Source organism: Cynocephalus volans, chromosome 13 (assembly GCF_027409185.1).
Source record: "Cynocephalus volans isolate mCynVol1 chromosome 13, mCynVol1.pri, whole genome shotgun sequence".
Taxonomy (NCBI): Eukaryota; Metazoa; Chordata; class Mammalia; order Dermoptera; family Cynocephalidae; genus Cynocephalus; species Cynocephalus volans.
This window is the reverse complement of record NC_084472.1, coordinates 81624643-81641285: the sequence shown is the minus strand read 5'-3', so window position 1 is coordinate 81641285 and position 16643 is coordinate 81624643. Positions and strand designations below refer to the sequence as shown.

General features: G+C 32.9%; 1 protein-coding gene across 4 annotated transcripts in view; it reads right to left on the bottom strand.

Annotated features, from left to right (window-relative positions):
* Positions 1-16643, bottom strand: part of WDR17 (WD repeat domain 17) — a 91539-nt gene that overhangs the window by 53905 nt on the left and 20991 nt on the right. For all 4 annotated transcript variants that reach the window (XM_063076816.1, XM_063076815.1, XM_063076818.1 and 1 more), the window contains 5 exons: positions 16108-16338; positions 8357-8608; positions 6243-6365; positions 3663-3847; positions 184-352 (listed from right to left, as the gene is read on the bottom strand). In XM_063076816.1, the coding sequence (XP_062932886.1) occupies positions 184-352; positions 3663-3847; positions 6243-6365; positions 8357-8608; positions 16108-16338 (960 nt within the window). The remainder of the gene's footprint in view (positions 1-183; positions 353-3662; positions 3848-6242; positions 6366-8356; positions 8609-16107; positions 16339-16643) is intronic.

Here is a 16643-nt window from a genome sequence, read left to right as displayed (position 1 = left end):
TACCTCCTCAGGTAGTCTATTCTAAAACCTAACAAAAAATATATCAACCAATATACTGGCAATGATTTGCCTCTATAATCATTTGGAACAAGAAGACATCAATAGGAAGAAGATAATTCAAATGAAAATAAAATTTAAAAAAGCCATTTAACTGCATTCCGATTTTAACAAAATACTTCTTACCTGGAGCCCATGAAAGTGAATAAATAACCCCTTCATTACCCGGGGAAGTGTACACTGCTGTTAATGTGTTTATATCCCAAACTTTTATAGTGCCATCAAATGAAGCTGTTGCTAAAAGATTCGGATCATCAGGTTTGAATTTGCAGTCAAAAATAGTTTCCACATGTCCCTAGAAACATATGTAGCACAAAAAGTCACAACAACTGAGGAAAATTCACATTAACAAACAAACCATAATGTATAATCAAATTGACATATGTATTATGGTTTTTCAAATATTAATACAAAATACATTGGCAATCAAAAAACACAGAAAATTGGAATCATCGCTGTGATTGAAAGTTCTTTGTCATATTATTATATTTTTGTACAGACCTGGATTTTACTCAACCACAGGTCCTTAAATCAGCAAATTCATATGTTCAAAATCTCATTTTCAATTTCAATTCAATGCAAAACATAGTTTTCAGACTTGTTTCACGTACAGGATACTATGCTAAAAATTTATCTATTTATTTTTATTGAACATAATTGATTATACATATTTATTGTGTATGGAGTTGACAAACAGTATTTGTGTACAATATGTGATGATAAAATCAGTATTATTAGCATATTTATCATTACAAAACACAATTATTCTTTGTGTCCATTAACCAATTTCTCCCTACTCCCTCTGCGCCTCCCCCTTTCCCACCTTTAGTAATCATAGTTCTGCTCCCTCTTTCTGAAAGTTCAGTGTATTACTGTGGTTGTCATTCCTTCCTTCTTTCCTTCCTTCCTTCCTTTTTTTGCTCCCACTTATGAGTGAGGACATGAGATATTTCTCTTTCTGTGCCTGGCTTATTTCACTTAACACAATTTTCTCCAAGCTCATTCATGTTGCTGTGAATGGCAGAATTTCATTCTTTTCTATGGATTTGTAGTATTCCATTGTATATGTATACCACATTTTCCTTATCCAGTCATCTGTTGATGGACATTTAGGTTGGTTCCATATCTTGGCTATTGTAAATAGAGCTGTGATGAACATGGGAGTGCAGGTATCCCTTAGATATGATGTTTCCATTACTTAAGTGGTATATAAAGATACATGTAAACATACACTTGTCAAATGGTGTTTAATCACTATGTGCCTGTTAGGAGTCCAACTTAAACAGCCAGAATTACAATTTGTCTTCTTCCAAATATTGAGGAACGGGAATTGAACCTCCCATTAAGCAGCAAAAACTCTAACATGCTGTGATCTAGAGAGGGAATTAAAGCACAGGAACAAGGCCTTCTATTCCTTAACAAATATAATAAACGTAGAGAAGGAAGCCCTTTAAACTCTATGTACTTTCATTAATAACAGAAATCACAACCCTTAGAAACCTGCAGAAGTGCTGTAAAGGTCTCTCCTTTAAGTACAAAGCAGAGGAGTCAAAATCTCAAGGGTTAGCAAGAAGGAAGGAAGAGAGGTTGTTATAATCACTGGTTCACCCAGCTGGAGTTGTTCCAGGTGGCAAGGACTATCTGTATGCACATTTTTAAATGTCATTTCACTGTTATGCCTTCAAATTTTACTTTTGGAAATTTGGAAATTCACATAGCAAGAACAAAATTTTAAATGTTTCTTCTCTGTTTTCTTACAAAGGAAAGGTGAGGATGAAGAACAAAATCCTGCAGCATTTTTCTTAATTTTAAGCAAGCAAACATTCATATGGAAGTACACGTTTTAGAATGCACATTAATAAGATTTTTCTTAGCCTACATAATTTGTAATCTTTGGAGGTGTTTTATATATAAAGCAGATCACGGATGGATGTTTCTTCTAGTAATACTTCTAGCAATTTCAAGTTTGGGGCTGTGTTAAGACCAGAGACATATATGGGCCGAGCCTGTGGCGCACTCGGGAGAGTGCGGCGCTGGCAGCGTGGCGATGCTCCCACCGCGGGTTCGGATCCTATATAGGAATGGCCGTGAGTGCCGGTCACGAAAAAGACAAAAAAAAAAAAAAAAAAGACCAGAGACATATAGGAAAATAAATGACTGCCTCCTTTTAACTGGCAGACATTTTTTTTTTTTTTTTTTTTTGTGACTGGTAAGGGGATCGCAACCGCGCGCACCGCGCTCAGCCAGTGAGCGCACCGGCCATCCCTATATAGGATCCGAATCTGTGGCAGGAGCGCTGCTGCGTTCCCAAGCGCTGCACTCTCCCGAGTGTGCCACGGGGCCGGCCCTGGCAGACATTTTTAAAATGAGAAAAGCCACTGAAATAATTTATAATCAAGTACATTTAGTATTTATTAAAATTATAAATTTAATATAGATTTTAAATAAAACATTTTAATATTAAGTGATACACAATATAAAGTTTATTGAATTCAGATTGCATGACTTCTCTTTTACTAATATAACTTTCTACATATTTAAATATATTCTTATATTTTTCTCTTTTTTCTTTCATAAATCTGTTTGAAGATAAATGATAATTTGAAGTACTGAAAAAGTTTACCACCTTGGGATAGTTTACATGGAAATAAAAGTTTAAATGGAAAGAAAATAAAATCATCTTTTAACGAATATCTACAAAAGGAACACAGAAAAATAATTAGGCTACATACTCTTTCAAAAATATTCTTGCTTTAAATCATTTTTTTTATTTAAGGACAAAATTCAATGAGCAGTCTTGAAATGATACAATAATACTGATTCTTACACTCCCTTCTTTTACAAGGACAATTATAGCTCTAGATTCTTTTTCTGAGATCACAGGAAAACAATTAATATTTAAAAGTTTCTTAGAAATCTCTTAGATTAGTATAATGCAAACTTGTGGAAAAAATCAGAGACATATCTATTAGCTCTGAACTAGGGAGAATCAAGGAGGATGACTCTTGGCAAATACTAAGTATAACACATATACATTATTATATATTCAACAAAACTTAATAAAGTCCTGCTATGTGCCAAGCACTACATTAGGTAGTGGGGATATAGCTGGCTGTATTTTACCTTACATGGAGGCTTAATGATCGTAAGAACAGAATTCATAGAATCATAGAATTATTATAATGATTTAATAATAGAAATAAATTTTAGAAAACACCTAAGCAACCTTACTCAATTCACAAATGAGAACAATAAGTCTTGGAATAATTGGCAGAGACTGACTTAGCTTTCCTCCTACAAGAATTTGTCATTTTGCTTCCAAAATATAGTGCAGCTATGTAAGTTTCCATTACACAAAACATAAGCTAAGTAGATGTTAATATTTTTAAAAGTATAATGTTGAAAGAATTTTAATATCTTTAAGAGTTTAATAGTTTTATTCTATATATTTTTCTAAAATGTCTCAACCAACTAAGATAAAGTTCTAATATATCATTACCTACAAAACTAATTTTTAATAATATTAATACACAGGTAAAAGTAAATATCATGGGTTTACAGAAAATAAATGTTGTGGGTAATAAAAAGAATGAACACAGACATACCAAGTCCCTAAGAAAATCCCACTTTCTGGCTCCCATATCATAAAGTCCAACTCCACCATCCAAGAAACAACACACCGCATGACCAGGAGGAAGAGAAAATGCTTGATTCTGTGTCAAAGTTGGGGGTGGAACTGCTTCACTTGTTGATGACGTATAATGATTTTTGATTGGAGATTGGACTGAAACTAAAAAACAAGAAAAAAAAAAAGTAAACATTTATGCCAACAGCTTCCCATTGGAATGAAACCACAGGGCTTAATTTATAAAGATACTTCACTGTTTTGTTTTGTTTTTTAAATCCAGAATCTGTATCAGTAAACTTTTAGGCAATAATCACATTTTCTGCCTCATGAGCACTTTTGTGTCACTGCCAAAAAATGTGAAAATATAAACACAAAATTGGATGTTATTCTGAGGAAGTGTATAAAAGTGCAGATGAAGCAAAATGGATGAAAATTAGTATGTGAGAAATCACAATCTGTTGTAAATACTCGGTTTTCTTATCTCCTCCAAAATACTAATAATAGCTTATTCCACATATGAAAGTATATATGCAAGTAATATTTTTCTTGTAAGACAAATAACAATCTGCCACTAATTTCCAAACCAATGAAAATAATTATTTTTGAGATTATTTTTAATTCACTTTAATTGAGCACCCAAATTAAGAATAACAACATGGACATAAATCTAAATCTCAATTTTTCTTCCTCCTTCCTCAGTTTTTTTTTTTTTTTTTTTTTACTGTTCAGACTTCCATTTCTCCTACTTTCAATTACATAAATGTCCCCTTGTTTAGTTATTTTTTGTATATCTTTATCCCACATTTTTTCTTCATTCAAGAAGCTTTTCCTTACAATGTGAATATTTTCTTGCAAAGATAATCCAAAATATAACATTGGAAATTATTAGTCCAATCGATTATTAATTACCTACTAGAATATAAATAAACATTTCCCAGCATTTTCATTTTTGGTTACAATATAATAAAGCTTTTCTTCTTGTATTCCTTGTGGATAATATTCATTTCTTAGAATCTGAGAATGAAGGAAAGTCCAAACTAGAATAACAAAACTACAAATAACAAAAGAGACATTTGGTAGCAATCAATTTGGTTTAACGAAATGTTGTCAACAGTTTAAAAATTAATATAATCCATGACTGTTTTTTCTAATATTTTAATTAGTTGACATCATGGGTTGTTTTGACAACCTTTATGCACCAATTTATTTGTTATTCATGTTTTTTAGAACTCAGTGAGTATGTCTACATTTTAAAAATTCCATTTTCACAATTCTTCTTATTCCATACTTTCTGTTATATTAAAAAATTGGAGGGGTGGGCGCCCTGGAAGTCTAACAATAGGTAACCTAAAAGGAATTACTCACAAATGAAATTGGTATGAGCTTTTTTATATTTTCTGATTTTTGTCAAATGGACATGGACTACTTTTGGAAGAAAAAAATATATACAAAAAGAAAAGAACCTGAGACATCTCAGTCATTCCATGATATGGAAGTTCAAAGCCTCTAAACAAAGAAACTAACAATGACTAAAAAATCTGCAGGATACATAAGTAATATGCCAGCATATTATCTCTCCAATCCTAATATTTCTAGACCCTCTAGTTTCCAGGCTCTAGAAGTACTCGGACTACACAGAGAAGCTTAAATTTGTGGAAACATTGGAGGTTCAAATACAGAGATTATCTACTACTTGCCATTACCCACTAGATTAGATACCAAAATAACATTATTTTAAATAGCCACTGCTAATTGCTTATTATAAAGGTAGACAGCAGTAAGAAGAAATCAATTACTGTAGATTTTTCAATCACTAAATTTCCTACCCCACTTTTTTTGTGAATCACACAAAATGGGAACACTAGCAATCATTACAGACTTAACAGCAAGTTGATTTCTTATCTCCTATATTTAGGAAAAATTCTAACTCTAAACCTTCCCCAAACTTCCAGATTTCTTCTTTTATGGACGAATTATATTTTACTATTTTGTCTTAATTACAGAAGCAATGAACAATAATCTGAAAAAAACCCATAAGAATAAATAAAGAAGATACAGAACATCTATAATATTAATAATCCAGTAAGAACTGATATTAAACATGAAATATATGTTCTAAAATCCTATAATTTGAATATTTGTTATTTTAACTTTCGTATAAACTGTACAGATTGTAAATGAGCCGTGTTTAAAACATAAATTCTCCCAGTTCAGACCAATCTTATTTAATCCCATTATTCTTGATATTTCTAGTTTATTTTCACCAATACCATTGTTTCATCTTCCCCATATAGATAATTTGAGATGATGTGAATGTTCTCATTTAACAGTATTTTACAAATATAACTTGGCTCTGGATATTTTTAATTTAGTAACATTAGATATTATATGGTTTTCAAGGTTCCTTTAGCAAATATATTGTCAAAGGGTATTTTTTAAAAACTGCTTTTCAGTAGTATATGGTATTTGATATGCTTATATCACTATATCAATCATTTTATTTTACAGAAAACACAGTATTTTAAAATATTAAGATTCTGATGATATTTTTACTTACATCTTTTCCTTGGAGGAGAATTCAGTACATGTAAGCAGTGAAATCCTGTTTTCTTTAATTTAAAATTATCAATAGGTGTTGTTCTTGAAACATTCCAAAAGCGTAAAACACCCACTTGAGAATCTAGTCAGATCAGGAAAAAGGCACATGATAACAACTTTCTTTTTGAAACAAAAATGCCTAGAAATAAAAGGAACAAACACTTCACTTTGCAAGACTTTTAGCACTAACTGTTGATATCCTTTGAATAGTATGATGTAGTAATGCAATCAAAGAAAAAGCTGACATGTTATTCAACCTTTAAATTTTTCACATTATTTTATGATTTTTTATTTTATTATGTTTTTTTTTTTTTTTCCTCTTCTCAACCCCGTTATATGGTTAGAAACTGCCTGCCTTGGCAGCCTCACACCAAAAAGACCATTATAATGATTTGACCACAAAAAAAATACCCCACTGAAACACACTTTTTCTAGGAAATGACCAACCATGGAAAAATTTCCATCTCTAATATTAAATAATACTTCCTCTTTTGAAATGTTTGTAACTTACTCCACCTGTCCACTTTCAGCCATATCAGGACTATCAAATAAAGCTGAAGGCCAATTAGAAAGTCCCTTTCCTACCAAAAATCCCACCTTAGTAGCTGCTTTGAGGACAGTCTGGAAGCTCTGAAATTATGACACACAAAATTATTAATTCTGTTTTGTATAAACCTATGAGTGGAATCCCAATTCCTATGAGTGGAATACACAACAGAATTATAAGCATGTCCACACAAAAACTTGTTCGCTTGTTCATAAATGTTCATAGTAGCATTATTCATAGTAGCAAAATAGTGGAAAGTATAAATGTCTATTCACTGATGAATGGATAAACAAAATCTGGCACATGCATATAATGGAACATCATTCAACCATAGAAAGTAATAAAATATTGATACATGCTACAACATGGATGAACCTTGAAAACTTCATGGTAAGTGAAAGAAGCCAGACATAAAAGGCCACATATTGGATGATTCCACTTACACAAAATTTTCAGAACAGGCAAACCCAGAGAGATAGAAAGTAGATTAGTGGTTTATGTATGCACATGTGTGCGCCACTCGGGAGGGAGTAATGGAAAGTGACTGCTAATAGGTACGGGGTATTTGGGGGAAATGATGAAATAATCTAGAATTAAATAATGGTGATAGTTGTATAACTTTGTGAATATACTAGAAAGTACTAAACTGTACTCTTCTAAAATGGTGAATTTTATGGTTGTGAAGTATATTTTACTAATAGTAATAATAGATATATTAAAAAATCTCTATGCCTATTTTTAGTTCTATCCTGTTCTATCCTGTGAAATTAAAGGTAATTAAGAATCCATCTCCTTGCATGTGTAATGTAAGTACTAAAGAAATAAGAATTTCTTTAAAAATGCTGAGAGGATAAAGAATCATTGTCTATTATTTTACAATAAGTGAATAAGGGAATTATTTACACAGTAGCTGAAAGTATTCTATCTCTTCACAGACCTCTCTCTCTCTGGACCTAAGTAAATGGTAAAAGTAAAGAGTCATTCAATTTCTACCACTATTCCTAATTCCCCCATCTTCCCATCCCCTATCACTACTTAGCTTTGCTACTTCTCTCATGATTAGGAAACCATAAAGAAACATCATTTCAAACGATGGAGATAAATTCCTCTATCTGGGTCTCCCTAGGCATATCGGGTAATGGGTTGTCAAAATTATCAGTGAGGCTAATAAAGTTCCTATCCAGGTAAATAGTTTTTCTGGTCAGTACCTTCACTGTCAGCCTGCCATGCCTGAAATTTAACTATATCTTCTGCACACACACAAACAGACATGTATATGAGGAGAATATATTCCAATGTATTTCCAGAAACCTGGAAGACGGGGCATTGATTTCATTTTTATTTGTCATTATGTTAATGACATATAACATAAATAAAAAGAAACTAAGTATTTAACATAATAAATGATTACATTTGAGATAGTAGTGTGTTTTACACAAAATTAACCAATGGAAGATTACAATTTACCTGATTTGATTAAAGAATGTACATATAATGAAAACTTCAGGGAATTGGAGTATGCTTACCTCCAGTTATAAACATCCCAGGAGCACTGGGAACCCAGGCTAAGCACTGTACAGAAGCTGCTGCACTGGGAAAATTAAATGTTGTTATGCAATAAAGTGATTCAGAATCTAGTAGGCGAATTCCATAATGCAAATTAGCCACAAGAAGATAATCAATAGACAGTGGGTCCCATTCCAGAGCTGTAACTGGATCCTCTTCATCTGTCCCTTCAAGAGATTCAGGCCTCAGAACATGTTTCTGATTTTTATTACCTATTAAAATATAAAGAAAATTATTTCAGAAAATTTCACAATGAAATCAATAATTTAGATCCTATTAATTTTCTCCTGTATACCACCGATCTCAGAGTACTAAGAATACAAATCTGGCATTTCTATACAAAAGGCATAACTGACATATGAATGCAGAGGAAGTTGTTTGTTCTAATGATGAAAGTCAGACTCAACTGCTCGGCTGTGGCAATCTCTAGTGCCTTGAATGTTTTTCCTATTTGTACTAGAAGCTGTATGGAAAAGACACAGATAAATAATACCCAGGATCATGTCAACAACTACAAATTTCACTGAGTTACAGCACCATAAGAGTAGGGAAAATGCTTATTGAAATGATGAACATCATGTAGTGATTAAAAAGCATTGACTTTGGAACTGGCTGGCTGACTGGATCCAAATCCTAGTTCCATCATTTACTGGCTTTGTGGTCTTGGACAAGATACTTAACCTCTGTGTGTATGTTTGTTTATTTTTATAATGGAGAATATAATAATACTTACCTCACAGAGTTCCTAAAAAGATTAAATAAATTAGTTGATTAAAGGGTTTAGAACTGTGGAGCACAATATAAATGGCATATCGATATTTACTATTATTTCTTTTTCTCATTAATCATATCACATCATAATCATAATTCGCACCTGACCACCAGAACAAAAAGGGAAGTCAGAAAAATAGGGAGATGAAATAAGAGTAATTAAGTGAAGCAAAGAATCATCAAACAATCCTCTTGTTCCTTGAAAGATGTATACACAACAGGCAATACAGAAAAAAATGCTTCTGGTGATGGACCACATGGGAACTCCAATAAGTCAGTTCTCTCATTCTCAAAAGAAAGGCAGTGAGAAAACTAAATTAGCGACTACAACCTTAACAGAAAGTACCAATTAGTCCTAAGTATTATAAACTTTAAGGAAAGTCTTTATTTAAAAACATACACACACACACACACACACACACACACACACACGCACACACAATTGAAAGATACCACAGTTCTTACTGCAATCCTACAATTACATATTGTTTTTCAACATATAAGATCATAAAAGCAGGGGGAAAAAAGGGTTTATTTGGATATATAAGATATTTCTAAAGCAAACTGAAAATCTTGGTAATTTCTGGTTTGGGATTAAATGCATCAGGATATGTCATCCTTTAAATGTAATGTTGATCTCAAGCAGGTAGCATTTTATTTTAAATTTTTGTATATATAGTCATAGAAGATGGATGTGAGATTGCCTTTATTTGGCTGTACCAAATTCTTGCATATAATCATCAAGAAAAGTTTGTTTTCTTTTTCTTTCCCTAAATAAGCATTTACTAAACCGCTGTTTTATATAATAAACAGTGAGGTATATTAACATAGCTAATCATTATAAGGTTGAAAGAAGTAGAAAAATGACTTCTTAAAGCTTTACTAGCTATTCTGTAAGTGGTTTTTAGACATTTGCATATTTCAGTTAGTATCTTTGGCTTATTAAAAATATTCCAGGATGTGGAAAAAATCAAAATAATAGTAACATGAAATGGGGAGGTTTGCAATGCTATAATATCTAAATCACATTATTTCAAAGCCCCAAGCTTATAGTCAAAATGATAACAAATTATATTCACCATTTTCTTTTGTATCTGATAATTTTATTACAAAGATATAAAAATGAGTCTATAAAATTTTACAGCCAGTCATTAGAATAGCTGATTCTTTTTATACGTGTTACTAACATTATTTATGTTCTATTTTATTATACAAATATCAGACAACGTGTTGTCAAATAAGAAAAAAGCATATGACATGAATAAAGAAATCATAAGATAAGGTCGACAACTTCTACATATAAAAAAAAACAGAAAAAAATCGGGGTTAAGAAAGGGGGAACATATAATCACATAGTCGTCAAAATTTTAATTTTGAGATTAGGTGGCTAAAACAAAGAAAAAAGAAATCATGAAAGGTTACACAATTCACATTGTCCATAGGTTAAAAACAAAACAAACAAAAAATGTGCTCAGGAGAAGCAGAACATTTCCTACAACTGAGACTGGAAATAAATCTCTCTCCTGCATGCTTTTAAAAAAAGGAAAGTATCTCAACACAATAAAAGCCATATATGACAAACCCACTGCCAATATTACCCTGAAAGCAGCTTTTCTCTTAAGAATTGGAACAATACAAGGATGCCCACTCTCACCACTCCTATTTAGCATAGTACTGGAAGTACTAGCCAGAGCAATCAGTCAAGAGAAAGAAATTAAGGCATCCAGATCAGAAAAGATGAGATCAAATTGTCTCTGTTTGCAGATGACATAATCCTACATACAGAAAAGCTTAAAGACTCTACAGAAAAACTTACAGCTGATAAACGATTTCAGTATAGTTTCAGGATATAAAATCAACATGCAAAAGTCAGCGTTTTTATACTCCCAGAACAAACTAGCAGAAAAAGAAATCAAGAAAACTAGCTCATTTATGATAGTCACCAAAAAAATAAAATATCTCGGAATCAATTGAACCAAGGAGGTGAAAGATCCCTATAACAAGAACTACAAATCACTGTTGAAAGAAATTAAAGGACACAAAAAGATGGAAAATAATTCCATACTTTTGGAATGGAAGAATTAACAATATGAAAATGTCCATACTACCCAAAGTGATCTACATATGCAACAATCCCCATCAAAATACCAATGACACTTTCACAGAAATAGATAAAGCAATCCAAACATTCATATGGAACAACAAAAAACCCTGAATATCCAAAGCAATCCTGGGCAAAAAAAATAAATAAATAAAGCTGGAGGCATAACACTACCTGAGTTCAAATTATACTACAAACCTATAGTAACCAAAACAGCATGGCACTGGCATAAAAACAGACAGTTGGACCAAGAGAACAGAATAGAGGACCGAGAAATCAACCCACATACTTACAGCCAACTGATCTTCAACAAAGGCACCAAGAACATACACTGAGAAAAGGATTGTCTCTTCAATAAATGGTGCTGGGAAAACTGGACATCCATATGTAGAAAAATGTAACTAGAGCCATACCTCTCACCATATATCAAAATCAACTCAAAATAGATTAAAGACTTAAATATAAGACCTGAAACTTAACACTCCTAAAAGAAAACATAAGGGAAACACTTCAGGAAGTTGGACTGGGTGAAGACTTTATGAATATGACCCCAAAAGCACAGGAAACAAAAGGAAAAACAAACATATGGGATTATATCAAACTAAAAAACTTCTGCACAGCAAAAGAAACAATTAAGAGAGCTAAAAGACAATCTACAGAGTGGAAGAAAATATCTACAAACTATGCATCCAACAAAGGATTAATATCCAGAATATACAAGGAACTCCAACAACTTATCAGTAAAAAAACACAAGCCAATTAAAAAATTGGCAAAGGAACTGAATAGGCATCTCAAATGGCCAACAGACATGAAAATAGCCAACAGACACATGAAAAAAACGCTCAACATTACTCAACATCAGGGAAATACAAATCAAAATCACACTGAGATACCATCTCACCCCAGTTAGACCGGCCATTATCAAAAAGAGAATAACAAATGCTGGCAAGGATGCAGAGGGAGGGGAATCCTCCTACACTGTTTGTGGGACTGTAGGTTGGTGCAGCCATTATGAAAAATAAAACGGAGGTTCCTCAAACAACTACATTTAGAACTTCCACACAATTCAGCAATTCTACTGCTGGGTATATATACCCAAGGGAATGGAAATCATCATGTCAAAGTGATACCTGCATTCCCATTTTTATCACAGATCTATTTACAATAGTCGAGAGTTGGAACCAACTTAAATATCCGTCCACGGATGACTAGATAAGGAAATATAGTATATTTACATTCTGGGACACTACTCTGCCATAAAAAAAGAATGAAATCATGCTATTTGCAGCAACGTGGATGAACTTAGAGAAAATTAAGTGAAACAAGCCAGACACAGAAAGAGAAATACCACGTCCTCACTCATATGTGGGAGCTAAAAAAAGAAAGTAAGAAATAAAGATACAACAATTACAATAATATGTTGAACTTTCAAAAGGAGAGAACAAAACTGAGGTACAAGAGGTGGGAAAGGGGGATGGAGAGAGGAGGGGGAGGTAAGGGAGGAATTATTTGGTAAAGGGCCATGAAAAGCGATTACATCGTATAATGTGAGTATACTAATTATCCTGATTTGAGATCACATGTTGCACACAGGTACTGATATTCAACTCTGTACCCCACAGATACATACAATCAATTATGTTTCAATAAAAAATGAAATAAAATAAATAAAAATTAAAAAAATAAAAGGGAGACGCAGTGTTACATAGGGACTATGTCGTCAACAACATTTCTTAAATAAAACAATGCAAATTTGATTAACACACATTCATGGGATAATATCAAATCACGTAATTCAGTTTAAACATTTCTCTAATGAATATTTTTTAAAAGTTCTATGATAAACTTGGTCTAGGAACATAACTTGAAATAGCTAAGAGTTTTCCAATTTTTATACCCTAAAATCCTCTGTTCATATGATAATTTTTACGTGAACATCCAATACATAATGCAGAATAAAATGGTGCTGTTCAGGCTGAAAGAGAACAAATGGTTTAAAGTCCAGCTGGATCACCTATCAAATCCTACCCTCAATTCACACACATAAATATACAAATATACAAAGCACCATTTAAATATGACTGATTTAAATGATGAACGTACTGCACTACTGTGAGTAGTCCTCCATGACTATTTATTTTTTCTTCTAAGAGAGAGAAAGGCTAGACAACAGAGAGCTTGAGGTCAGAATTTCCTCCAAGAACCTGAAGGATATATATCTATGTTGTAACATAGGGATAGAACGTAAGGTTGACAACTCCTCATGAAAGTTAAGAAGACTAAGAATACTAATACTAATGCTAACAGTCTCAAAGTTTCAAACTCACAATCCAGAGTCTAGTGCGAGAATTAAAAGGCAGTGTTTCCTTCCTGATCCATTTGCTTGTGTATGTGCAAAAGGAAAATACCCAGCAGGACTGGATCTTTCATAATGCTTTGTGCATATTAATTGCTAAGTAAATCCTATGATATAAATGAGGTTAAGAAGTCTGTATCAGGTTCTTATAGGTTGAATGGTATGCCTCCTCAAAAAGTGCTGAAGTCCTAACCACCAGTACCTGTGAAGGAGATCTTATTTTGAGGTAGGGTCTTTGTGGATAATCAAGTTAAGATGAAATCCTTAGGGCGAACCCTAATTTAATATGACCGTGTCCTTATAAAAAGGGTAAATTTGGACACACAGACATGCATGCACGCTGAGGGAATGCCACGTGAAGATTGGAATTATGGTGCAACAAGCCGAGGAACTACCAGAAGCTAGGAGAAAGGACTGGAACAGATCTTTTCCTATTGCCTTTATAGGGAGCATGGCCCTTCCACACTTTATTTCATACTCTGGAATTGTGAGATAGTAAATTTCTGTTGTTCTAAGCCATCCAGTTTGTGGTGCTTTTTAATACCAGCCCTAGTAAACTAACACACGGGTGTATGCAGAAAAACAACACTTGATGACTTGGGTACACATGTACAAATTACTTTGGTTAACAACTGGAAGATTGAGTTACTGGAAAACAACGGCCTCTTCTGGAAGCCACACAGCTCAGATTGTTCAATTACTATACTTTCTTATCCTGATGTAAACCTAGGATAGAGAAAAGCAAAACCTAGGATACGGTCTTTATTCCTTCTTATCTTTAATATGCCAAAAAAAAAAAAAAAAAAGCACACAGTCTCAGTGATTTACATCTTACGTACATAGTATGATGTCTCAAGGTCTTATGGCTTAAAACCGTCAATGATGCCTAATAACAATAATAAGCCAAGAAAAAAGGAAGCCCTAGTTAATGAAAAAGGAGATGGCCACAATGATAAATCACAAACTATGAAAAATATCTAGAATGCAAGTTAAATAAAAATAAAAGCATGATTCTCATAATCCTCTTCAGATTTTAAGCAGCACACAGATTCCTTGAAAAGCAGGTGTCACAATCCTGATTACATCTCTGGTTGTAGGCCAGCCAGGGGAGAACTAGGCGACTACCCCTAATGACATCTGGTTATATAACCCAGAGAATAGAGGCAAAAGGATGAACCTCAGAGCATGCAGCTATAATTATAACTGTAATTGTCTATAAATTACCTCCCTGAAACTAAGGATGATTGCGGGAGATGAAGAATACAGGATACAGAAATGGTATTCATCAGATCAAAAAAGAGAAAGCCTGTGAATTATGTTGCTTAACTATGAGACTAATGACCAACTATAAAACAGAATCTGCTTCCACTGCAGAGGATGTAACAGAGAAAGTAACAGTGCAGGTGTTTGAGACAACAAATCCAAACAAAACAACAGTCATTGATCCCTCATCATACTAATTTTCAGCAAATAGATGAAACTGCCCCCATGTTAAATTAGCAACATGAGAAGGAACAACAGAGGACATGTACAAAGAGCATAAAGGGGAGGTGGTAAAGATGTATATGTATATTTACTTTTATCTTCCTTTAAAAGATAAGTCATAGATCCTGCTTAATATGTATTTAAGATATAATGGCTTCAATGCATCAGTGCTTTACATAATCTTTTTATTTAACTCTAGAAAGGTCATTCCCTGAAGAAAGATTTAAATTTTCATAACTTCCTCTGTTCAATTTCCTTTCCTTCTATTATTTTCAAATAAATTGAATGTAATGTTTTGTAAAAGTAGTTATCCTGTTCCTAAAAATGCACTTTCATCCATCCATCTTTTCAACAATAATCACATACATCAACAGAGATGCCAAATGGCTAAAAGCATGTTTCTCAAATGTTAACGATACTTATTTATGAGGGGAGAGCAATTCAGGTATTTTTTTAATTACACCTTTTGTTATTGCTTAAATTTTTAAAATTTAAACTAATTTTTCAGACCCTTTCATTCAGCCAAATTAATTGACTAATAAGAGTTCAAAGGGTTGTATCGTTCCTTTTTATGCCATGTCCAAAGCTTTTTCTAAGGAGCTATGGCATCAGAATGGTATTTTTATAAGCCAGTGGAAAAATAATTTGGAGTGGTATAAATAAGTCATCATATCTTCCAGCTGTATGTCCTTGTTCACTCAGGTTACTTTCTTAATAAATGTGCAGAAATACAGAATTTACTTAAAAAGTACAAATATGGGACAAATTACTGATTTGGGTTAATTCAAAGTAAAATCTGCACAGCTAAGTTGAATATACTACAATGCCTATAAACAAAATCTACTTCAAATAAATATTTGAAATGACCATTGCTGGGTATTATTTTCACAATTATTATACTGAAATTTTGTTACATTTGGCTTTATGCTATGTAAATAAGAAATTACATATGCTAAGAAAATCATAACATAAGAGACCAGACTAATTAAATTCTTACCTGGCTGGAAAATTGATAGACTTCCATCCATGTGACCAAACACAACTTTCCCCTTTTTCTGGGTATGCCATCTGAATATACAGATGTCAGACAAGAAGCTATGAGCTTCTTTGTGTACAGTCACTCCACTATCTGGTCCTGAGATAGTCCAAATGAACAGTGGGCCTCTGTGGGAAACAAATGCCACAGCATCATCTGCATTCCAGCACCAGCTAAGAGAGGCAGGAATCCCTGGAATAAATTAAACATTGATAAATCACAAAGAGATGCGGCATAAGTTTGTACCATTAAATATTGTTTGCATTGTTCATTTCTAAAACAAATTTAAACACAAGAATATGTTCATCTTTAAAAAAAAAACCATAACTTTCTTACTTGGGAATTGGATTTAAAAGTAATCCCAAAAGCTATAGAGAACATATAGAGAACATATAGGGAACATATAGAGAACATAGGGAACTTCCGTGATGAAAAGAAAAATATTTAGGTAGATTCAAACACTACTAATATGATTAAATGCTTCGTACAGTCAAAGA